Source organism: Bos javanicus, chromosome 11 (assembly GCF_032452875.1).
Source record: "Bos javanicus breed banteng chromosome 11, ARS-OSU_banteng_1.0, whole genome shotgun sequence".
Taxonomy (NCBI): domain Eukaryota; kingdom Metazoa; phylum Chordata; class Mammalia; order Artiodactyla; family Bovidae; genus Bos; species Bos javanicus.
In genome coordinates, this window is record NC_083878.1 from 2621257 (window position 1) to 2645102 (window position 23846).

The window sequence follows — 23846 nt, forward strand, 5'->3', positions numbered from 1 at the left end:
AGAAGATAATCAAACACTAGATTTGCTTGTTTGTTTTGGAAAAGAGAAGGGCCTTATAAAAGCTTTTGAATTTTATTTAGACAAGATTGAGTAAACATCACCAACTAGGGAGCTTCTGATTTGGGGGGATGTGTCTTTGGAAATTGACTTGTATCAGAAGCCAGATACTTAATTTAGTAGCTTGGTTTCTCCCTCCCCTGAGGATTAGGTGTGCCTGCTGCTTTGAGGGGATGGTGTGTGTTGCAGTGATGATCACTCTTTAGAGTTTGAAGAGCTTGTGTTGATAGATTCAGTCACATGCTCCAAAGCAGCCCCTACAGTGCACAGTCTTACTCCTTCTCACAGATGGAAGTGCAACTGAAACAGGAACAGCCAAGAAGGCCCCAAAGCCAAGGAAGAAGCACTCGTGCAAAACCATCGAGCAGAATGTAAACAACCTCAATGTTTCCAGCGCTGATCGAAAGTGCGAGGTGAGGAACTGTGTGCCCAGTGTGGTCTCTGACTAATTCAGAACCTCAGAGGTGGAAGTGCTGGTATGTGCTTGTTCGGGCCTCAGGGTAGTAAAACATTCAGCTGGTCTCTCTGCATTGTCATCCTTCAGCTTTTCAGTGAAGACTGAAGAGGGCCGGTCCCTGTTTTCCCCCGTTTTCAGAATGATTGAGTACATTTGCGGTGTGTCTGCGGGCACATCTTGCTGCCTAGGCCTGTGATAGCCCGTTCAGTCCTCACAGCACCCTTGCTCCAGTTTATGAGGAGCTAATTGAGGTGCATGAAGCTAAGCGGCCTGCCTCCAGAGTCCTTGCTGTAAACAACCTTACATGATTTAGCAAATCCAAGGAATCTGCTTACAGGAATGATTCCGGAGGCTTCTTTATAAATTAGCAGTTAATTTAAAGCAAACAGATATTTCTACAAATTTAAAAACAATTTTGTTAATGAAAACAATTTCAGTGAACATTCTTGTACATATTTGCATTCTTGTGGGAATATATTTGTAAAAAAAAAAATTCTGAGACACGGAATTTCTGTTGCCCTTAGAAATGGTTGTATCAATTTACTCCCCCACCAACAATGGGCTCAGTTATTTCTCTTATCTGCACAACATTAGCAAATGGTGATTAATGTCACGAGAGTGGAATTGATCTCCAAGAGAACAAGTGTACATGGAAAAAGGACTAGGGCCCTGGGGTACCCCTATCTTAAGAGTTCAGAAAGCTGACTAAGAAACGTCCAGTGGCTGGGGGAAAACTAGGAGAATGTGGTGTTGAAATGAGAGTTTCAGGGAGGCGGGGAAATGGTCAACTGTGTCAAATATGGCGGCCTTAGGCCTTGGTGAGCTTGGAGAAGGGGCCCTGGGGAGGTGCAGCCCAGGCCTCCAAGGAAGGGGTGCCCCCTGGCTGAGTTTGAAGGAGGGGCCTGGGGCTCAGGACCCAGACCTCTGAGGAGGGCGTCCCTGCTGGTGCTGGTGTCTCTTCCTGGCTCTGGATAAGGTTGGTTCTGTGAGCGTCAGTACGAAGTGCAAGTGAAGTTCGGCTGCTGCCGCAGGTGGGCCTGCTGCTGCTGGGGCGGGCCGTCACTGCTGCCTGACACTCCCAGGAACCGGAGTCCTGCAGAAAGAAGCGGTCCCTTCTCCTTCCAGCCCTACCAGCTCCCTCTAGTGCCTCCTTTTGGTGGAGCCCAGTAGGGAGCTGCTGACACAACTGAGATGTGGCCTCTGACCCAGCATCACAGGGCAGAGCATAGATGGTAGGCTTGGAGCTGAGTGGCAATAGCTTAATAACTGGCAGAGAGCCAGAGTCTTGTAATACCCACTTTCAAGAAGATTCTGTTGGTCGGGGGACAGGGAGAAAGCAAACATGAAAAATGTCACCTGTTGGGAAATTTAGGTGAAAGGTAAACAGAGATTCTTATGACTACTTCAACATCCTTGTAGGTTTGAAAATTTTTTCGTAAAAAATTGGGAGAGGAAAACAAGTGGGGAGAGAGGAACAGTTTTGCTGTAAATTGGGGCAGAGTAGTAGAATGGCAAATGCAGGGAAAGTAAGGTCCAGAGTTTGTGTGGGGTTTTTTTGTTCTCTTTCCTAAACAATGATGTAGTATTTATTGACATGGGAATATTTGCAGAATATATTCTTTTTTTATTTTTAAAAACTGTCTTTCAGGTATAATTTATTTACAATGTTATATTAGTTTTGAGTGTACAATATAGTGATTCAAAATTTTCATAGGTTATACTCTAAAGTTACTGTAAAATATTGGCTGTATTCCTTGTGCTGGGCATTATGTTCTTAGAGCTTATTTATTTTGTACACAGTAGTTTAAACCTCTTAGTCCTCCACCTCTCACGTCCCTCCCTCCTCTCCACTGGTAAACACTAGTTTGTTCACTATGTCTTTGAGTCTGTTTCTATTTTGTTGTATACATGCTTTGTTTTATTTTCTAGACTTCATATATAAGTGATAACATATAGTATTTGTCTATGACTGGCTTATTTCACTAAGCGTAATAACCTCCAGGTCCAGCCATGTTGTTGCAAATGGCAAATCATCTTTTTTTTTTAATGGCTGAGTAGTATTCCATTGTGTGTGTGTGTGTGTGTGTGTGAGTAAATGTGTATATACACACATGCATATACACACACACACATACACAGCATCTTCTTTATCCATTCATCTGTTGATGGATACTTAAGTAAATAATTATTGTAAATTAATTATTGTAAAATAATTAAAGTAAATAACTATTGTAAATAATGCCACGATGAACATTGAGATGCATGTACTATATACCTTTTGAAGTCAGTGTTTTCCTTTTCTTCAGATGTATACCCAGGAGTGGAATTACTGGATTATATGGTAGTCCTGTTTTTAGTTGAATGAGGAACCTCTATACTGTTCTCCATAGTGGCTGCTAATTTCCCTACATACAGTCTCACCAACCATATACAAGGGTTTCCTTTTCTCCACAAAGTATTTGTTATTTGTGGTCTTTTTAACGGTAGCGATTCTGACAGGTGTGAGGTGGTACTTCGTTGTTCTGGTTTCCGTTTCTCCGATGGTTGGCAGTGTTGCACATCTTTTCATGTGTCTGTCTGGCATCTGTATGTCTTCTCTGGGAAAATGTCTGTTTACATCTTCTGCACAGTTTTTGATAAAGTTTTGTTTTTCTGATTACTTAATTGTATGAGCTATTTATATATTTTGGATTTTAACCCCTTATCAGTCATATCACTTGCAATTATTTCCTCCCATTCAGTAGACTGTGTCTTCATTTTGTCAGTGGTTTCCTTTGCTGTGCAAAAGCTTTTAAGTTTAACTGGGTCTCATTTGTTTATTTTTGCTTTTGTTTCCTTTGTCTTAGGAGACAGATCCAAAAAATAATGTTACGATTTATATGAAAGAGTGTCTGCCTCTGTTTTCTTCTAGGAGTTTCGTGGTTTCCAGTCTTACATTTAGGTCTTCAGTCCATTTTGTTTATCTTTGTGTAAGTGTTAGAGAGTGTTCTGACTTCATTCTTTTGTATGTAGCTGTCCAGTTTTCCCAGCACCACTTATTAAAGACACTGCCTTCTCCTCATTGTTTATTCTTGCTCCCTTTGTCATAGATTAATAGACCGTAAGTGCATGTGTTCATTTCTGGGCTTTTTATCATGTTCCATTGATCTCTGTGTCTTGTCTTTTTCTTTTTAAATTTTATTTTACTTTCGGCTGCAGTGGGTCTTTGCAGTGGGTCAGAAGGCTGAGCGTGGGCTTTGTCTAGCTGTGGCGAGAGGCAGCTACTCCAGTTGCAGTGGTGGGCTTCCCATTGCAGCCTGCTGCTGGACATGGGCTTTCTCTGGTTGTGGCGAGAGTTGCAGCACGTGGGCTTCCCATTGCAGCCTGCTGCTGGATGTGGGCTCCGGGGCCCGTTGGCTCCAGTAGTTGCGGCATGCAGGCTCAGTAGCCCCATGGCATGTGGAATCTTCCCAGATCAGGGATTGAACCCATGTGCCCTGCATTGGCAGGCAGATTCTTAACCACTGGCATACCTGTGAAGTCCCCATGGGTCTGTTTTTTGTGCCAATACCATAGTGTTTTGATTTTTGTAGTTTTGTAGTATACTCTGGGAGCATGAATTCCGTTCTTTCTCAGGATTGTTTTGGCTATTCGGGGTCTTTTGTGTTTCCGTACGAATTTTATAATTCTGTGTTCTTATTCTGCGAAAAATACCCTTTTTAAAAAAATGGGAGAATTAGCAGCGTGTTTACTTGTTGATGGCACCCATCTAGTGGAGAAAGAATTATTGATGATGCAGAAAAGGGAGGATAAATGTTAGGGTGGTGTTTGAGTGTGTGAAGAGGTCAAGGAGTGGACAGCTTGGATGGGGCTTGGCGGAGGAGCACAGTGGCTGATGAGCAATGGGGCTTGAGTGTGTGCACGTGGGCACATTCTGGATATCCTCTTCTGGCTGTGTCTCCCCTTCCACCCACTCCTGCCCCATCAGTGAAGTAAGCCAGGTCTTCGACCGACAGCGAGTGTAGAGGAGGAACGTGTTGGAGATTTGAGGAGAGAATTAGGTAGGAGAGACTCGTCCAGGAGGGTGTTGAGTGGAGGGACTAGGGAAACGTAGTCTGATGGCCAGTCAACACTTGGGTCTCCCTGAGATCTTCCTGGACCAGGGATGGAACTGGTGTCCCGGTGTTGGCAGTGGGTCTTAGCCACTGACCGCCAGGACAAGGGATGGAACTGGTGCCCCGGTGTTGGCAGTGGGTCTTAGCCACTGGCCGCCAGGGAAGTCCCTCACCACCATTCGTGCGCGTGCTTTGGTGCTACACGGAATGTCCAATGGCGTGGCTGGACGTTCTCTTTTCCGGCCATCTTCTTTCTTCCCAGGTAAACCCAATTCTGGGGAGCCTGAGGACGCTTACACTGGCCTCTCCATTGTCCTAGAGAGAGCACAAGAGCGAGCAGTGCCGCTCCCTGCAAGCCTGCGGCTATCGGGCTGTGGTCTGTTTATGCAAGTGAATCAACAGGGTGTTGAAGAGACACCGAGATTCCCCCACGTCGGAAAGCCTTTTTTGCTCTGTAACCTCCAGTAAACTTGTAATAACTGAAAGAATGGAAGATAAAGAAGGAGGAGGGGATGCACACAAACCTAAAATTTAAAGTTTCAACAGAACTTCCAGCTTGTTGAACCCACATTCTCTGGATGGTGGCAGAAGATGGGGAAGCAGATGTTCTGTGGGTGGGTCTGGACCAACTGAGAACCCTTGTTTGCGTGTGAGCTGATCTGGTTTGGACAGATTCTACTGTGTGCAGAATTCTTGCTGCCACGGGGGGTCCAGCCTGCTTCTGTTCTAGTTCTTCAGGCCAGGACCGCACAGACAGACAATGTGAGGAAGGCCACTCCTCAGGCACTCAGGAGACCAGAGTGGGTAGAGGTCAGAGTTTACGAAAGAGGTGAGGTTTGCCTTGGGCCATGAAGGGTGGGTAGGTGTTTGCCAGGTGGTGACAGGAAGGGGACTCTGGGCAGAAGCACAAGCAGAGGTCATGAAGCAGAGAAAGTTCTGGTTCCTTCAGCAGCTGGACAGTGTCCAAGTTGGACTGGAAGGGAGGATTTACTCCTGAAATGACTCTAGACTTCAACCTGCAGTCTGCTGTCTACCAAGGCCTGCTTTTACTGCTTCTCTCCCCTGCTGGGACCCTTATTTCAAAGAGTTCATTTTTCCAGACTGCATAGCCGGCAGTGATTCATTTTCCCATCCAGTCACTCAAAGATGTAAGTCAAATCTAATTCACATGAAAGAACCATTGTTCTCACACTGATGTGATCTAATTCTAGGCAGAAGTGAGGAAAGTTATCTTAGTGTTTTCAGCTGTTAATGTGGGTCGATGTGCAGATTTCGTGTGGACTCTTTGAAATGCTGAGTTTCGGTAACTACCTGCATAAGACTTTGGAGGTGTGGGATCCAGGAGGAAAACCATTGTTATGGTGAGCCTGTGAGGAAGGGCATGGGAGTAGCACCTCTGGTATTTTTAGGATAAGGCATAGGAGAGACCAGAGACAAGGGTTAACTCAGGCAGGGGTTATATTAATGGCAGTGAGGGTGGGAAGGACAAGGTAGGTGGTAGAGACGGGCCCACCAGGAAAGCCCACCAAGCCTTGTGCTGACTGGGTGAGGGGTGAGGAGGCAGAGCGCAGGGGTGCCGTGCGTGCTGTTCTGGGGCTTGCGTATCAGGAAGTGAGAGGAGAATCTCAGTTCTGGTGAGGTTGGGCTCAGGGTTGAGGGGGCCAGTAAAGAGCCGGAGAGCCATGTCCATCCTCATAATTGAGGGTTCGGTCTGCAGAGTAGCCTTGTCCTAAGCCGTCAGGAAGACCTGTGAACCCAATACCCAGCCTCTTCCCTGTCACTGGCCTCCTGGAGAGTCCGAGGCGGCTCCTGCCCTCTGGCCACACATGCCTGTGCGCCTGTGCCTGGCCCCATTCTGCTGTGGGGCTTGATGACACATGGTTATGCCCCTCCTGCACCCTGACCTCAGCCTTGGGGGTCTTCTGACCACCTCTGCCCTGTGTCACCCAGCCATCTAACTCTGATGACTCTGCCTGTCCTTTGCCTGATCTCTTATTTGGGTTCTTTCTTCCACATCTTTGAAAATATTGTTGTTCAGAGGATTGATGGGATTCTGTAAATCCCTCACAGAAACTTTTTATAAATCAGCTGAGTTTGTTGTGATAGCATTCTACTAGAGATAGATGTTCAAAAAGTGACGGTGGACGGGCGTCCCTTGTGATCCAGGGGTTGAGAGTCTGCCTGTCAGTGCAGGGGACGTGAGTTCAATCCCTAGTCTGGGAAGGTTCCATATGCCGCGGAGCAGCTAAGCCTGTGCTCCATGACTACAGAGCCAGTGCTCTAGAGCTCTCCAGTCACCACCACTGAAACCCACTCACCTAGAGCCCATGCTCCAGAACAAGAGAAACCACTGCAATGAGAAGCCTGCGTGCAGCAATGAAGACCCAGCACAGCCAAATAAATAAAATCTTCACAGAGCCCACACGTGACTGTGGAGAGACCAGCAGAAGGTCCCTGTCCGGGAATACTGTGGGCAAGCCTGCGTGCAGCAATGAAGACCCAGCACAGCCAAATAAATAAAATCTTCACAGAGCCCACACTTGACTGTGCAGAGACCAGCAGAAGGTCCCTGTCCGGGAATACTGTGGGCAAGCCCGCTGGCGAGGTGTCAGCTTCTCACCACTCACTGTGTGCCTTTCTCCCTCCGAGTGCACGCAGCCCTCCTTTTGAAGCAGGGGGGGCGGTTTTACCTGGTCGGTTGATCATGTGCAGAGACATTCTGATCCCGTAGATGCAGCTGCACACGAGTAGGGTCCAGTGAATGGGGTTTCCTGTTTCCTTTGGCTGCGTCCCATAACTCTGGGGGTCCCCTCTGTTTCTGCGCTCAGGTCGACCCCATGTTCCAGAAGACGGCAGCCTCGTTTGACGAGTGTAGCACAGCAGGTGTGTTTCTCTCCACCCTCCACTGCCCAGACTACAGGAGCGAGCTGCTCTTCCCCGCCGACATCCAGACCCTCTCCAGCGGGGAGCCTCCCGAGCTGCCGGATTTGGGCTGGGTGGAAATGACCGACTTAAAAGGTGAGTCCAGTGCCGGCTCTTACCAGAGCAGTTCAGTCATCAGAGAGGTTTCTGTATATAACCATGGCTAGCAAGCCCACTCTGCTCTTGTGTTGCTTATTTACCCAGAAGGTTCCTCTGGAAAGACAAAGTGGGCTCTTTTTTTTTTCAGGAGAAACTCACTTTTGGCTTCTCTGCAGCATGGAGTCTTGAACAGTAGTAGCCAGTGCTCATGGCTTATGTGTCCTAAGGCCTTCTGGTGCCCTGTGGGCCGCTGGTTCTCTGGAGGATGAGAGTTTGGACTTGGGAAAGGGGCTGTAAGAGACTTGCTGCACCAGAGGCCTTGTGTTCACGTGTTATTAACCCAGGGGACCCTGAGGAGAAAAGGGCTGTATGAACTGTCTTCAGAATCCCCCATGGTGGTCTGAGAACAGATCTGTCCTGCCGTCAGTCCCCTATACTGGCTTAGCAGTGGTTTCCGCAGCCCCCTGCCGCCCATCCAGCCTGTCCCCTCCCACTGCTGGGGGTCCTCTGAGGATGTGGTGGGCAGTGTGAAGGCCAGGCACTAGCGTGGGACAATTTTGTGGTACATGGAATTTATCCTCCCCTCTGCAGGACCACACCGATATTATGGTGCACATCCTCCTCCTGTCCTTGTCTAGAATTTGCTAAGAATTACTGGTTAGTACTAACAGTTGTCCAGGGGTGTGCACTCAAATGGGGCTCTAATCCTGTGAGGTGGGTAATCTGTACCTAGTTTGGTCGTTGTTCAGTCACTAAGTCATGTTCAACTCCTTTGGGACCCCACGAGCTGCAGCCTGTCAGGCTTCTCTGTTCATGGAATTCTCCAGGCAAGAATACTGGAATGGGTAGCCATTCCCTTCTCCAGGGGTCTTCCCGACCCAGGGAGCAAACCAACGTCTTCTGCATTGCAGGCAGATTCCTTACCTCTGAGCCATTAAGGAAGCCCGTACCAAGTTTATTTTGGGCTACAGTAAGTGCCACTGCACAATTGTCTGTGCAGTTAGTACGCTTTAAGGATGGGTTTTTGGTTTCCCAGCTCCAGCATGGGACACAGAGTCCATTCCAGAGTCAAAAAGTCTGTGCTTCAGGCTTCTGCTCTGGTGTTTTCCCGATTCATGGAACACCAGTGTGGAGCCTACCTCTGGCACTGGTGTGAGCCTGAGCACACGTCCTCTCCTGGGAGAGCGGTCAGCACACAGGTGGGTGGCCGGCCAGCCTCTGTCCGAGGACAGGAGGTGGCTGCGCCTCCCCCTCCCCGCGGCTGCTCCATCATCTCCAGGGGCTGAGGCGCGTCTCCAGCCTGCTCTGATCCTTCTTTGTGATCTTCCTGTCCTCCCAGCGGCCCTGCAGCAGTGTGCGGAAGATCGCCAAATCTGCCCTTCCCTGGCCGGCTTCCAGCTCACTAAATGGGACAGTGAAGCACATAATGAGGTGTGGTCAGTTTCTGGACTTCTAAGGGCCCTGGGCATTTCTCCAGCAGCTCGTGGTTTCAGTGAGATGGCCTGAGATGAGTTCTGCCCAGTGGGAACCAAAACTGTGGCATCATTTTGATTTAGCTGGCAGTAGTACAGAAAGTGTTTGCTTTGGCTCCTCTGTAGGGACTGAACACTGGGGCAGGGCTGGGAGTGGGGCTGTGCGCTGCCCTCTGCAGGCCCGTTAAACAGCTGGGAGTACCGTGTGGGGATCAGCTTCGTGTTTCTTCCTGTCTTCCCCCCAGGGGAAGGCAGTCCTTCCATTCCTGGGTGCACAGTCTTATCAGATTTACTCTCAAACATGGCTGTCCCAGTGGCCTCTGGTCTCAGGCTGCTGTCAAGCTCAAGGAATTTCCTGCTCTTCAGAGTTGAGTCCCTTGGCACAGAGTTTCCTGAGAAATTGTCATGTGTGAAGTTTTCCTCTATTTTTAGCCTGGCCCCCTTTAGTCTACTTACTACAACCTCCAAAATAAATGGTCTCCATGGAAAACTGTTTAAACATGGGGTTAAAGGATGCAGATTCTGGTTTTGTGTTTTACAAAATGTGCCTGATCACAATCCAGCTCCATCCTGTGCGCACAATATAAACTTCCTCAGCGCTCTGCTGTTGAGAGAACGCTGGCTCCGCGGAGGCGGGCGTGGGGAGGAAGGCACCTCCAGTGGGGCAGTCTCCCCGCAGTGGCGGGGTGGTGATGGGAGTGGGCTGGTGATGGGGATGTGGGGGACTGGGGAGCTCTCTGTCTCTTCCAGTCAGTGTCGGCCCTGGTGGACAAGTTTAAGAAGAAGGATCAGGTGTTTGACCTTGATGCTGAGGTGGAGGACAGTGACTGCGAGGACTTCCCCAACGGGCCCCTGGAGGATGACTTCGATGCCAATGATGAAGCAGACCAGACTGAAGCTGGGGATCGCACCGAGCTCAGGAGCTGGAAGGAGCCCTGCCAGGTTCAAAGCTGCCAGTAAGGCGCTCAGGGCCTCGGGAAGTGTTCCCATAGCAGTTCTCCCAGACGTCCTGCTGGGACAGTCCGATTTTGTCTCTGTGGTCTGCTAGGCTGGTGTGTCTTGTTACGCAGGCTGAGCCATTCTGACTCACGATGGAATCAATCTGCCTTGGAATACCGGCTCAGCCACTTGCTGGTCATAAGCCTGACATTTCAGGAGTCGATAAGCATGAGACTACGACATAAAAAGCTGGGCTATAGTAGCTCCTTTAGTGGCGGCTGTCATCACCACTTCCATTTTGGTAGCACGGACTGTGCTGCCTTTCAAGCCCCTGGACGTGGTCTGGCTTTTGGCTGAATCACTCCATCTCAGTTGTAGGCAGAAAACAGGCTTATGTATTGATAACTGAGAAAACGTGGGCCCGACCTAAAGGGCAGAGGGGTCTGAGCAGAGTTGGTTATCAGATTGGTAGACTGGGGATGAGCAAAGCAAGGAAAACTAAGGCAGCAGGTAAAATTGAGCATATGAGATTGAGGAGATGGTAGAATTGGTCTCTGATAATTTAGATTTTTGATTACTCTAGTAAGCGTCATAGGAAAATCTGGACTTGCTTTATCTTTATTATGTGTACTTACTAGATTAGGTTATGTTAATTTTGAGTGTGATCTGGAAGCAGGATCCCACAGTCCTGCTGTGTGAGGGCCTCTAACGGTCTTAAATGGGCCTGGGTATACCAGATTCCATGAGACTAGAACAGACAGACCTTCTGATGGCCCTGTGCCCATAGCAGCAGTTTGGCAAGTCGGGTCAGGGACAGCCCAGCTGGTTCAGAGTGGGTGAAACTGTACAAGTTGTCCAGCGTAATTCCCACCAAGGCAAAATTCCTTCAAGAGCCTTACTGAGTGTCCAGGCTGAGAGTGCTTTCTGGACTTACTTTGTTTGCCCGCATGGGGAATGATGAGGTCGACAGTGCCTCTTCAAATCTGAGAAGTCAGGGGGCTGTGTGGACTTCAAGGAAAAATTACCTCTGCCCCCCAGACCCTTTAGAAACCGCCTCTCCTGGCATGTGCTATTACCAACCTGTGGTTTTGTCCCTGTTCCCATCCTGTCTTCCGAGAAGTGAGCACTGGTAGGCAGATTGATGGGATGAGCTCTTTTAATGTCATTTTCAAAGGTCAGGGAAGAGCTGTCACTGTGTAAACAGTGAGGTGGCATCTGGGGAACTGAGGTAGCAGGGTTTTCCTCACTTCCGTTGTTATAACCATATAACCCATAGATGGTTATTTTGAACACATCTTGAACAAAAGTCTCCATTTCTCGCCCCAGTTGGACAGAATAAAAGTTTAGACTCCATCCTGCCAAGTGCCTGCGTTAGGGGCACAGGGCTTAGGTTCTAGTCCAGGGTCTCGTCTGCCTTGAAATGCCTGCCCCTGGTCTGGTGCTGGCCTTTCCTGGGAGCTCAGCAAGTGTGTGAACTGAACTAGACCCGACCCTGCCGCGGATGGCTGGGAGATGTGGGGCAAGCGGCCTCATCTTTGGGGTCTTTGTTTTCTCACCTGTAAAGTGAGTGATTGGGACCTGATGATAATATTAATAGTATTGTAGTATCTGATGTTTCCTGAGCTCCTGATTATTCTGATTGTGCCAGATACTCTGCCGGGTTCCTTACCTGCATATTTGACATAATTTATATAATATGTAAAAGTAATGTCTTAATCCTTACAACAACCCTATAGGTCCTGTTACCCCATTTTACAGGTGAGGAAACGGGTTCAGAGAGGGTAAATAAAGGTGGAGCTGGGGAGTTACCCAGCACCCTTGACCAATCTGGCCGTATGTGATGACCTATAGGTGGAAGGCTCCACCCCGGGGCACTAACTCAGGAGTATCTAAGGCCAGGAATGCCTCATAACTTGCCCAGAGCTGCTGGGGCTTGTGCAGTACGCAGGGCTGAAAACACAGTACTGAACTGCAGGGTCTTTAAGAGCTTCTCTAGTTCAAGGTGGGGTGGAGCGATGCCGAATTAGAAACACCAGTGCTTGCAGGAAGCCCTGTGTGACTGGTCCCTGGATGGCAGCCCTTTGACCACCGTGCACGTCGTACATTAGTGAGGAGGTGACCAAGAAAGCGCTTCGTGACCTAGGGCTGCTCAGTTGCCCTCCGTCTTCTGCAGCTGCGGGGCCGTGTACGCTCTCTGATCTCCTGGGTGCGTGCGCTCACTGTGGTTAAAGGCCTCGCCCGTGGTCCAGCCCAGACCACAGCCTGCTCTGTGCTCGAAAGACTGAGGCCTTCTGCTGCATGCTGGCTGAGGTGCTAGGAGACGGTTGAGAGGAAACCTTCAACCTGCAGGTGTTCGTGCAGCACGACTGAGCTGGTGCTAAATTGAAGGAAGGACTGTGGTTGTGGTAGGCTAGGGTGGGGGTAGGAGAAATAAACACTTCCTCCAAAGGGGATGAGAGAAGCCTGACAGAGGGGTAGACTGGATCAGGCTGGTTGTTGAGTGGGGGAGTCAGGTGCCTGCCACATAGCACTGTGTTGTATTGAAAGAATTATTAAAAGCCTCCAGGGCCTCATCCAGTTCTGGCCCTCAGAAGAAGTCCGACTCTCAGAAGATAGGAGTCAAGCTCTTTATAGCTTTACCTCTAAGTTCCCAACAAACTGCCAGCTCAGCTGCCAGCATTTTGACAGACGAGGACCCGAGAATTTGAGTGGGGATGCTCCCAAAGCCACCTTCTCTCTTGCCCTGGGAGAAATACAGCAGAGTGCAGTGCAGTTATTACTTAACATAGGAAGGCAGTTACAGACTAGGAGTGGGGATTTTTTAGTGTATTTTAATTTTAAAAATTGTTTTCATTACACCTTAAATGTACAGGTACAGTTTACTGGATAAAATTTTAAAAAAAGATTCCATAGATGAAAGCAAAGTCCTTTTAAAGCTTTTATCTTATACCATAAGGTTTGATATAAAGGGGATTTATAGGTACGGCTCAGTACAGGTGAAAAGGTCGTCATTGTCTTTACCTTTAGAGGGCAGTACAGCAGCGCTAACAGGCTTTCTGACCTGGCAGGGCCTGTGGGTGAAACCTACCCGACACGTTTTAGTTACCTTGCAGAAAGGGCGAAACACCAGTCCAAAACTGCCATGCTGGATGGGCCAGTTAGACCCTTCATACACAGCAAGAAATACAATGTAGATGGTTTAACAGATAGGTTATTGTCCCCCAGTCATGTGGGAGACATAAATTAGTTGTTTTCACTTTCAGTAGGAACTACAGCAGTGTTAGCGGAGCCCTCGTTTGTGGGAAGATGGTGAGCAAGAACTGTGACAGTCGTGTCATGTGGCCGGAAGCCTTGTGTGTGGAAAGACCCTGAGGCTGGGCTTCAGGGAATGGTGTCCAGTCCCCAGCTCTGGCATTTTACTAGCCATGTAGTCTTATACAAAAACTCAGTTTCTTTCTGTTTTCTTATCTCTCAAGTGGGTAAACTTGGATTTTATGAAGCACTTTGAAATATCCGAAGTACTTGCATAGATATGATCGTGTTGTTACAAAATGAAGAGAAGCAAAAGCACTGACTGAGTAAACTAAAGGATTACTAGTCATGTGTTTCGGAGAAGGCAATGGCAGCCCACTCCAGTACTGTTGCCCGGAAAATCCCATGGATGGAGGAGCCTGGTAGGCTGCAGTCCATGGGGTCGCTAAGAGTCGGACACGACTAAGCAACTTCACTTTCACTTTTCACTTTCACGCATTGGAGAAGGAAATGGCAACCCACTCCAGTGTTCTTGCCTGGAGAATCCCAGGGACGGGGGAGCCTGGTGGGCTGACGTCTATGGGTCGCACAGAGTCGGACACGACTGAAGCGACTTAGCAGTAGCAGCAGTGATGTGTTTATGTTGGGCTTACTCTTAGCAGTGTTGCTCATTTGTGGAAAAGTAGTGTCTTCAGCTGGGTTGTATTCTGCTTTATGTGTAAATACACGATTGTATTGTCTACATCGACACACATATGACTGTACATATAAAAATGGATCTTATGCATTGCAGAGACGAAGTGATTCCCCTCGGGGACGGAGACATTTGGACCTTGTGTCCCCTTCTGTCCATGAAACCTGGAGAGTATTCCTACTTTAGCCCCCGCACTATGTCGATGTGGGCTGGCCCGGATCACTGGCGCTTTAGACCTCGACTTAAACGTATGTACTTCTAGACAGAACTGTTAAGAAGAGAAAGTGCAGATACCCAGCCAGTCTGCCTTTCAGCTCAGGATGGGAAAATGCCCATCAGTCTTGTACCTCCCAACAAGCTGTAGGAAATACACAAGATAAGCAGCCTCCTGGTTGGACAGGCAGTTGACCTGGCCCGGGATGAGGGATCAGTTAAGACTGAAGCCTCTAAGTGGGAGGGTCTGGAGGTGCCGAGTGAGTGACTGCATGGGTGCACGCTGCAGCCCCCTGAGGGCTCCGCCAGCATTGTGACCTTTGCATTCTCTCTTTGAAAAGAAGTGATTAATTAGCGTACCTTTTATTGAGTTTTCTCAGCAGAAACAGATCGTAAGGATAGATATTGGGTATAAGATTTGCCTTTCCTAGTGCTGCTCCGACGCTCCGATACAAGTGCACTCTTGCGGTCAGTAGGGCTGTCAGGCAGAGTCGCAGGATGGGCAAATGAATGGCCCCGAGAGGCGAGCAGTGCTGACAGGTGACTTCGTTTCTGCAGGTGACACTGCCTCACAATCAGAGCACAGAAAGAAGAGCTCAAAGGACTTTAAAATTGACTTTGACGATGATATTGACTTTGATGTACATTTTCGAAAAACAAAGGTTTGTGCTAGATTTATTATCCTTTGTGCTTTCACAAATTCTTTGCACTCCTCTTCCCCTTTCATCTGTGCTTTTTAAGAATTCATATAAATTTAACTCTTAGAGTAAATGGATAGTTTCATTCTCCCTCAGTCCCTGAAGGAATTGAAAGAGTCCCAACTCAGTGGCAGAGAGACTCACAATGAATAATGTCTCACAGAATCACTCCTTTACACAGAAAGGGGAAGACTGTTGCAGCTGTATGTACATAGACCATTTTTATTAAAGATGCATAAAAACTACTTTTCTTTTTCTTTAAAATCAATAGGCTGTTACTGTTCTGACCAAGTTCACATTGGAGAACCAGAATTGGAGAGCCACCACCCTTCCTACAGATTTCCAGTATGAGACGGAAAATCTGGTCCAGCTGCATCTCAAACCAGGCACCAGGGTAAAGCTGCTCTTTGGTTCCCTGAGGTCATGCTGTCGTTGCACCCCTTCTTAGCATCAGAGGTATCAGTGGCCAGTAGTGTGACCATTGGTGCGTCTGAGGAGGAGCGTGTGAGGTGGGACTCGTCTGAGCCCAAGGCAGTTGCCAGGAGATGGCGTGGGGAGGGCAGAGCTGGAGGGTAATGCTGGCAGGACAGATGAAGTGCCTCACCTGCCTCGAACGCCGGACACTCTGGCCTACCTCCTCACGGGCAAGGGGGATGAACAGCGCTTTGTCCAGGTTTTACATGGCGTTGGTTACTCCTTGATTCTTTGATTCTCATTAGAGTTGTGGATTCAGAAGCCAGGTGCTCTCTCCAGCTCTCACAGCCTCCCCACGATCACGCCATACGCTCAAGCCTCCTGTGATGTGCGGGGGGTGCAGCTGCCAGTCCTCGGGCCCCCAGTGTTGCACAGCCTGCCTGCATTCCTTCCATGCCTATTCAGACGAGCGCTCTGGCTGCGCCGGTGTGCACCGCAGTCGCTGTTCGCTTCATTTGCCCGTGGCCCCCGGTGATGCTAAGCAGCAAGCCTGCACTCCTGTTGCCGGGGTAACCAGGCAGTGGGTCGTGCTCAGTCCCTTTTACCCGGACCCTCTGCTCATTTGCATTCCTGGTTGTTTTCATCTTTGCTGTCAAGTCTACAAACAGTTGATAGTTTCCTCTGCCTTATTTTACCTGTCTCTCCACAAGTCTTAATGATACATATACAGTTCCCTGAATTCACTCATATTGCACATTCTGTTCTTATAATTTAACACTGGTCATTTTCTTTCTAATCAGTACTGTTCAGTTAACAGAAATGCTCTTAAAAATGTGGAAAGAATGAATATGTTATATGTCAGTTAAACCTCAATTTAAAATAATGCAGAAGGAGAGACAGTCGCAGTAGCAGAAGCAGCCACGGCCACAGTCAGTGTCAGACACGCAGCTGTTTGCTCGAGTCAGAAACCAGAGCCCTGAGGTGGAGGGGCAGAGCCAGGCTGCTGGGGGGCGGAAGGAAGACAGCGAGACACCCCACCAAACTGACCCAGCCTCAGCCGCTTTCCTAGCCACAAGCCACAAGCCACCTCCTCCTCTCTCAAGCCATATGAACATTGAAGGGTGTGGCTTAGGTGGTAATTTGCATTTTCAGATGTGAAAATGGTTAAAACAAGGTCATTGCATCACTGCACTCCAGGAATTGTCTTTTTTGTATTTTGTGTGTTTTTTCCCATCATTGTTTCTTAGAGAGGAAAGAATTCTTGCTTCTGATTATCCACAGGAACAAATTTCCCTTCATGTTTATCAGGGCAGGCAGGCAGAAGCCCAGGATTCCTCACCTCTTCTTTCCAGGAGAGCAACACTAGAAAAGTGACTATTAAATAGCAGAAAGTAGACACCAAATGATTATTAAGCAAACACCCAATCTGGATAAAGACTATACAGGTCAACCACCCATTCTCTTTAATATCTTAAAGAGCAATGTTAATAGCAGCCAGTGAATACATGAGGGGTCTCACATACCCTTCCTGAAACATTTCTAATAGACTATGGACAATTTAGAGTGTGTCGAGAGTATTCCACACAGGGAGGGATTTAGAAATCGTCATATGAAGAAAAGTGGGAGAAAGTGGGTAATTCTTAATAAAAATCTGTTGTTTATTTTTGGATTTGTATTATAAAAACATTGAGGTTTGGGGGCTACTTTTGGAGTATATAATTATATTATGTTATACTAAAATATTCAGTGTGCTTCTGTAAACTGTACACACCTTTAATCTCATGTCCTCCACCCCAGAGACACACCCTAGATGAAGATCAGTGCCCTAAAGGCCTGAAAATCTGGAGGGCTGTGGTGGACAGGCACTCCCAGGAGAGGAGGCAGACTTGTTCTGTGAGACCCCTCGAAGGTGGTTCTTGGCCCTTGGGTGTGGTGCAGAAAGGAGGGCTGCTGGGGAGCAGTCACGGCCCAGGAGTGGGACTGGCTGCCTGAGAGTTACAACAGGGAGTGAGTGTTCTGTCAAAACTAGTCAATAAGCAGCCACAAGTAGACTTCGTTTCAGATAGGCGTAGGTGGTTTTGTTTTTAGTGAAGGAACATGTTTTCAAATAAATTTGTGGGCAGACCTAATTGTGGCTTGGCTGCTTCTGCGTCTTTGGGATAGCTGGCAGCTAGGAGCCCCGCTGCCCTGGGCTTTCTCTAGAGTGGAGTTGGGCGGTGAGTTAGAAGTGGACTGGGTGAGGTGATTTTCCAGGACCCTAATGTTCTGGGATGTGCATTGTTGGAACTAAGGTCATCTCCCCAGCCTAGTCTGCTGCTACTGTTAAGTCGATTCAGTCGTGTCCGACTCTGCGATCCCATAGACGGAAGCCCACCAGGCTCCCCGTCCCTGGGATTCTCCAGGCAAGAGTACTGGAGTGGGTTTCCATTTCCTTCTCCAATGCATGAAAGTGAAAAGTGAAAGGGAAGTCTCTCAGTCGTGTCTGACTCTTAGCGACCCCATGGACTGCAGCCTACCAGGCTCCTCCGTCCATGGGATTTTCCAGGCAAGAGTACTGGAGTGGGGTGCCATTGCCTTCTCCGAAGGCTAGCCTAGTCTACTAGCTGCTTTTCTAGAAATTGCTCTCTGAAGCTGTACTTTGCTCCATTCAGTTACTGAAGGTGGCCCAAGGTCAGAAGGCAGGGACCGAGCATTGTGAAGAAATTGGAAACTACGATTACAACAACCCTAACGACACCTCCAACTTCTGCCCTGGGTTACAGGTAAGCAGGGGCAAGCATTCTGTCCTCTTTTCGGCAGGGTCTCTGCCTCCCTTGTCCTTTCCTGTAGGCAGAAGGCTGCAGGACATTCTGATCCGGTAGGGGTCTGTATGTGCTTGCCCTGCCCCAAGCCTCAGAACTGAGCAGAGCCGGGGAGCAGCCGGACCTCGGCCTGCCTCACGCTGAGCTCTGCACGCAGAAGAAAAGCGGACATAGTCCAGTCAACGTGTGGATGGAGTGTTCATCCTGTACAAAGCACTTAGCTTGGCTATTTTCAGATTTCAAAGGAAAAGAAACGCTCTTCCCACTCAGGAACTAAAGTTTTGGGTGGGGAGACAAAACGCATAGACGTGTGATGCCAGTGTGTTCTAACGGGGAAAAGGTATATGGAGTGGATCTCAGGAGACCACGTTATAGCCCTGATTGTGGTTCACACATTGTGAACTTGTACAAACTGCTCCCCCGCTTTAGATCTTGCTTAGACTAGATAATCTCAGAATCCCTTCTGTGACTCTGTGAATGAGATAGCCTGACAGAGGGGGAGATATTAGACCCCATGTGTTCCTGAGAATGAGGAGAGGAGAAAGAATAGGAAGAACAGTTTATTTACTGTACTTTCTTTCTTGGAAGAGAGTTAGCTTTTTATATTATATTTTTATTTATAGTTTTTTATATTATATGTATTATATTTTATATTATTTTTTATATTTTTATTTATATATTACTTTTTATTTATATTTTAGTGAAAATCTAGTTGGCCACTTGACCAGTGCTCCTCAAACTTAGTGTACGTAAGAATCACTGGGAGAGCCTATTAAAAAACCACCTCCTAGGCCCCACCCAGAGATCTGGTCTGTTTCTGCTGGGCTCAGTCCAAGAATGTCTTTGTCACCAGCTCCCAGCAGGACCCCTGCCGCTGGCCAGCTGGCAGGTCACGTCTCTGGGGTTTCAGGAATGCTTTCTGTAAAAGGAGATCCTAAACTGTTTAGAGACAAAGGACGCTGTGGTGATGACCGTGTTCCTTTGAACTCTCACTGCAGAGGTCTTAGTTAACAGATGCCTCCCTAGTACCGTCTTTGCACAACAGGAAGATGACTAGAGGACCTCGAAGCCCATGACCTCTCGGGTGCTCTGTTCTTGCTGGGTATGGGATCTGTTGCAAAGCTGTTTCTGAGCCCCTCACACAGCTCTGCCTAACTTGAAGAGCTATTTCCTTGCCCAGGCCGCTGACAGCGATTATGAAGAGTCTGATGACTTATTTGAGGGACCAGGTGGAACCCTTGGCCATTCTGACCATCCACCTGCGACCACACAAGACAGCAACGAGGCATCTGAGGCCCACGGGTTGGACATCACCACTTACAGGGAGTCAAATCTGGTAGCTGAGCCTCAGAAGGTAAAGACGAAGCCAGGAGTTACAGCCGATGTTGTTTGCCTGAGAGCTGCTTAATTTGCCTCTTATATGAGAATCGTATTAGTCTGAGCTTGATTTTTTTTTTTTTTTTCCTTCTTGACTTTAACCCATTACTCTCTAAGTGGCTGATTCTTAAATAAGGCTGTAGAGAATGGGCTGATACCGATTATGTTTGTGTGGAACCAGCCATCTCTCCAAAGATTGTGGTAAACCATATGACTAGGGACAAGCCTGCTGTGCACGCGCAGTACGTGAGTGAAGCCTGCAGAAAGAGAAGTGGGCTGGGTAAGGGCAGGTGTAGCTTTGGAAAATCTAGACCAGATTCAACTCATATAAAGTTAACATGTATCAAGCATCTATTCCATACCAAAATGGTAGGCTTGGTGCTTTTATATATATTTGATTCACTTTTCTCTTTTACACTGCAATTCCAGGGTACCCTTAATGAAGACTGTACTTGATCAAAAAGAAATTATCAGTAGATTGAAATGAGGGACTCTATTTTAATACGTCCAAAGAAAGCTCAAACTTGGTAGTGTAAACTAGGTTTATTCATTGTTTCATCTCCAGACTTTTTCAAAGAGCTGATGGTAAATGCTTCTTCTGCTTAGTTTTACTTGTCACATACCGTTCTCAGGTAAATAAAATTGAAATTCAGTATGCCAAGACTGCCAAAAAGATGGACATGAAGAAGCTGAAGCAGAGCATGTGGAGTCTGCTGACGGAGACCCCCAAGCAGGCAGATGCAGAGGTAACGGGTTCCTCTCTCTGGTGCTCGGCACCGAGGCGGGCGCGGCTCGTGTCTGTGCGCCAGCTTCAGTAGCGCCAACCTGAAAAGCAATTGTTCAGCAATACAAGGATGACATCAGACCTCCGAAACGGAAGTAGACCAAGTGTGTGAACTGGTGGGTCACACGGAAGGTGGTACAGATGGATCTTTTTTCTTCCAAATGCACCAAAGAAATTGTTTCGGTTTCATTCCAACGTAGGCTTTCCTTTTTCGAGTTCCAGCTTCATAGGTTTACGTTGCTGTCAAAAAGTAAACTGGGCCCATTCTGATCCCGGAGTGTCCTTTCCTCTGTCAGGTAAACCACAGTGAGGATGGAGAAGCAGGACCCCTTGAGGAGGGGCCTGACAAGAAACTCAGCAGTCTCACAAAGGACCTGCAGAAGAGGTGTGTGCGTGCCGCAGACGGCCCTGCCCCCTGCCTCAGCGCTCCTCACCCCTGCCCTCCTCACCCCTCCCCTCCTCACCCCTCCCGCTCCTCCCCAAGTTGTTGGTGTAACAGAGCCCCCCTCCACACAGGACATGCCATTTTCACACTTCTTGCGGTTTTTCCATTCCTTCTCTGCATTGATAAATGAGTTAAGGTAGCCCACCTTTAAAAAAGGCATTTTTCTGTACCAGTGGCTGGAATAGAACAGGAAATATTTCCAAATAAGAAACTGGAAAAACCTGCTTCTAAAAGGCATCTGAAATATTTCTTTGTTTCCCATTAGTTTATTCACTAGGCATGTGTATTCATACTTGATGAAAGCGCCTTTGTTCCTGGAGTTGCAGTGACAGCTAAATACTTCCTGGCCTTTCTCTTTCACAGCCTGCCTCCCCTTATGGCTCAGAACCTCTCCATACCTCTGGCCTTTGCGTGCCTCCTACATTTAGCCAATGAGAAGGTAGGTAGACCTGGTAAGCATGGACTATTACAGTCTGCCTACAGGAGCTTTTTATGGGATAACTTAAGTGCAGTGACTTACATAGTACCTACCTTCAACCCAGAGCATTAACCAGATACTGAAAAATTGCTGAGAAAAAAGGCCAACATGTATGAGTAGAGATGAAAATTATGAGGAGGATCCCAGTGGGAAAATTTTAGATGTTGAAGTTGTGATCTGTCGGTTCCCAACTTGAAAACACGTAAGGTGCTTTTACATCACTGGGCGTCAAAGGCCAGATCCTTCCAGTGTGAAAGTCAGGACAGGTGGGCACCATGGTGGAGAAAAGGGGAGCGAGGAGGCAGCAAGGAGACAGACGCTGAAGGAGAGCTGACTGAGCGGAGTCAGTGGGGCAGTCACTGTGGAGCTGGCCGGACCTGTCTTCCCAGTGGACGCTTCCAGGAGGCAGGTGCCCCAGCGAAGCAGCCGGCAAGCCCGGGCACTTGGTGCTGCCTGAAGCGTGGTGTCCTCTCGTGTGCCCAGGACACGGCTGGGCTGTAGCACAAGCCGTGATCTTCACCAGGGCTGGAGCTAGACGCCTTCATGGTGTCACTGCCAGCTTCCCTCGTGGACGTCGGTGCTGTGGGCTCCCCCTTGGGTGTGTTCTCCCAGCCCAGCCAGGCCCCCGAAACACAGTGCCACCCCCGAAGCTCAGAAGCACCCTGAGTCCAGATTCTGAAGGTGTGAGCGACTCCACCACTGAGCCAGCTGGAGGGTCAGCGCTGGCTAGGGCCTCGTGTCTGCTTGAGAGCGAGGCTTCATTACCCTCCCTCGACTCCCAGGCAGCCGGGGCCGGGCAGACAGTGCTGGGAAGCGTGAGCGACTGCAGGCTTCACTGGGTCCGCATGCTCTGCCACCGCTTCGCCCGCAGCAGCAGAGACAGCTTTGCTTGCTTTGCTATGATCAGATTTCTCCAAGGGGCCCTGGAGTGCTCAGCATTGGAAGAATCAGGAGGTGTTCCCAGACCAGCACCTGCTGGGCTGGCCTTTGGACTGTTTGAGGAGATCTCACTGGCAGCACTGGCTGACAGCTACCAGATAATCCCCAGGGATCCACGGTGACTCAGAGCTTAAGCGCCACCAAGACAGGTCTCACACCTTGTGCCAGAGCATGGCGCTGGTGCGGTCCGCCTCCTCCCAGCCTCTCATCCCATCTGGGCTCCTCACCAGCCCCTGATCACGAGCTGCCCCTCGGCCGTCATGGGGGAGGCGAGGTGTGTGCTCTCCATCTTTCACGGGGAAGGTGTGCCAACACACCTGCCTACCTCCAGTGCCTGGAAAGGGGTGTGTGGTCCCGGTACAGTTAGGCCTCCGTGTGCCAAGGGGCTGCTGACAGCTGTTTAGCCCTGGGGGGACCGCTGCCTAGGCTTGGTGGAGGATCCATGAGGTGGGAGGGTCCAAGAGGAAGTGGGAGGCAGAAAAAGGCCTGTGCAGAGATGGGAGAGAGAGCGGTGTCAGGGCATCACCCAGGGGGAGGTTTCGGGCAGGGCAGGAAGGCCACGCATGGATGGGGCTGACGTGCCTGTGCCGTGGCCCCTGGTGGGCTCCCTGTCGCTTCCCCCAGTCTCCCAGCTCAGCCGTTGGTCCTTTACAGAGATTGTCGCAGGAGCCAGGCTTGCATTTTGCTTTCCTTCCAGCAGTTGACAGAGCTTTGGAGCCAGCTTTATCATGCAGGTTATAGTCGCTGTTGACAATGTCACTTATAAGCACGGGGACAAGCCTGGTTCTTTGTGGTTACCACCTTGTTACCTCCAAGTTTGGTTTCTGGTTCCTGTATCTTCTGTGCACTAGCGTTCACCTGTGTTTGATCTTCCTTCAGAATCTGAAGCTGGAAGGAACCAAGGATCTTTCGGATGTTCTGGTGTGGCAGGAGGACTGAGCTTGTGGGGCGCTCCTCACTCCCAGTGACCAGGATGCCCACACTTGGGGCTGAGATGCCAGGGGTTCGAGGCGAGGCTGCCGTGGCTGCCTTCTCCCAGCGCACCTTCTCCCCTTCACTGTCTGAGAACCAGCTTCCTGACCAACTCTGTCCTTGATCGAAATTTTCTGTTCTGTGGTGACCACCTAGGAGGGAAGAGAGGGCAAGGATACCGTCCCTGATTACGGGAACAGTGTCCACTCTTCGTACCCATGTAGTTTGTCTCCTCCATTGCTCTGTTCTCCGTAGTTTATTCTTGTAGAAAAGAATTCCCCAGTAGGACTTGTCCTTGAATAGCTACCAAAACCTTGTATATAAAGCATATATACACCATATATATGCTTATGAATGTGTATATAAGCTTAAAAATAAAATCCTTTGATAATATGTTTGACAAACTAGCTGAATGCCCACTACATAAGTATCAGACCTGGTTTTAACACTTGTTTGGTATCAGGCAGGAAATCCTTAAGGGCTGAGGTGATCTGTCTTGTAGAATAGGGGTTTCAAGATTGGGTCCATTGAGGGGCTTCCCTGGGGGTCCAGTGGTTAAGAATCCACCATGCAGTGTAAGGGACACTGGTTCAATTCCTGGTCTGGGAAGATCCCACATGCCGCGGGGCACTAAGCCTGTGCACCACAACTGCTGAGCTCCCAACCACAGCTGAAGCCCGCACACCCAGAGCCGTGCTCCACAATGAGAAGCCGGGCACTGCAGTGACGAGTAGCCTCT

General features: G+C 48.8%; 1 protein-coding gene across 2 annotated transcripts in view; it reads left to right on the forward strand.

Moving 5' to 3' along the window:
* Positions 1–23511, forward strand: part of NCAPH (non-SMC condensin I complex subunit H) — a 33614-nt gene extending 10103 nt beyond the window's left edge. For both annotated transcript variants that reach the window (XM_061431502.1, XM_061431503.1), the window contains exons 6-18: positions 346–470; positions 7437–7626; positions 8969–9060; positions 9852–10057; positions 14086–14234; positions 14758–14861; positions 15169–15291; positions 17963–18073; positions 19293–19466; positions 20122–20235; positions 20570–20658; positions 21082–21157; positions 23015–23511. In XM_061431502.1, coding sequence (XP_061287486.1) covers positions 346–470; positions 7437–7626; positions 8969–9060; positions 9852–10057; positions 14086–14234; positions 14758–14861; positions 15169–15291; positions 17963–18073; positions 19293–19466; positions 20122–20235; positions 20570–20658; positions 21082–21157; positions 23015–23074 — 1613 coding nt within the window. In that variant the 3' untranslated portion in view covers positions 23075–23511. The remainder of the gene's footprint in view (positions 1–345; positions 471–7436; positions 7627–8968; positions 9061–9851; positions 10058–14085; positions 14235–14757; positions 14862–15168; positions 15292–17962; positions 18074–19292; positions 19467–20121; positions 20236–20569; positions 20659–21081; positions 21158–23014) is intronic.
* The last annotated feature ends 335 nt before the right edge of the window (positions 23512–23846 follow it).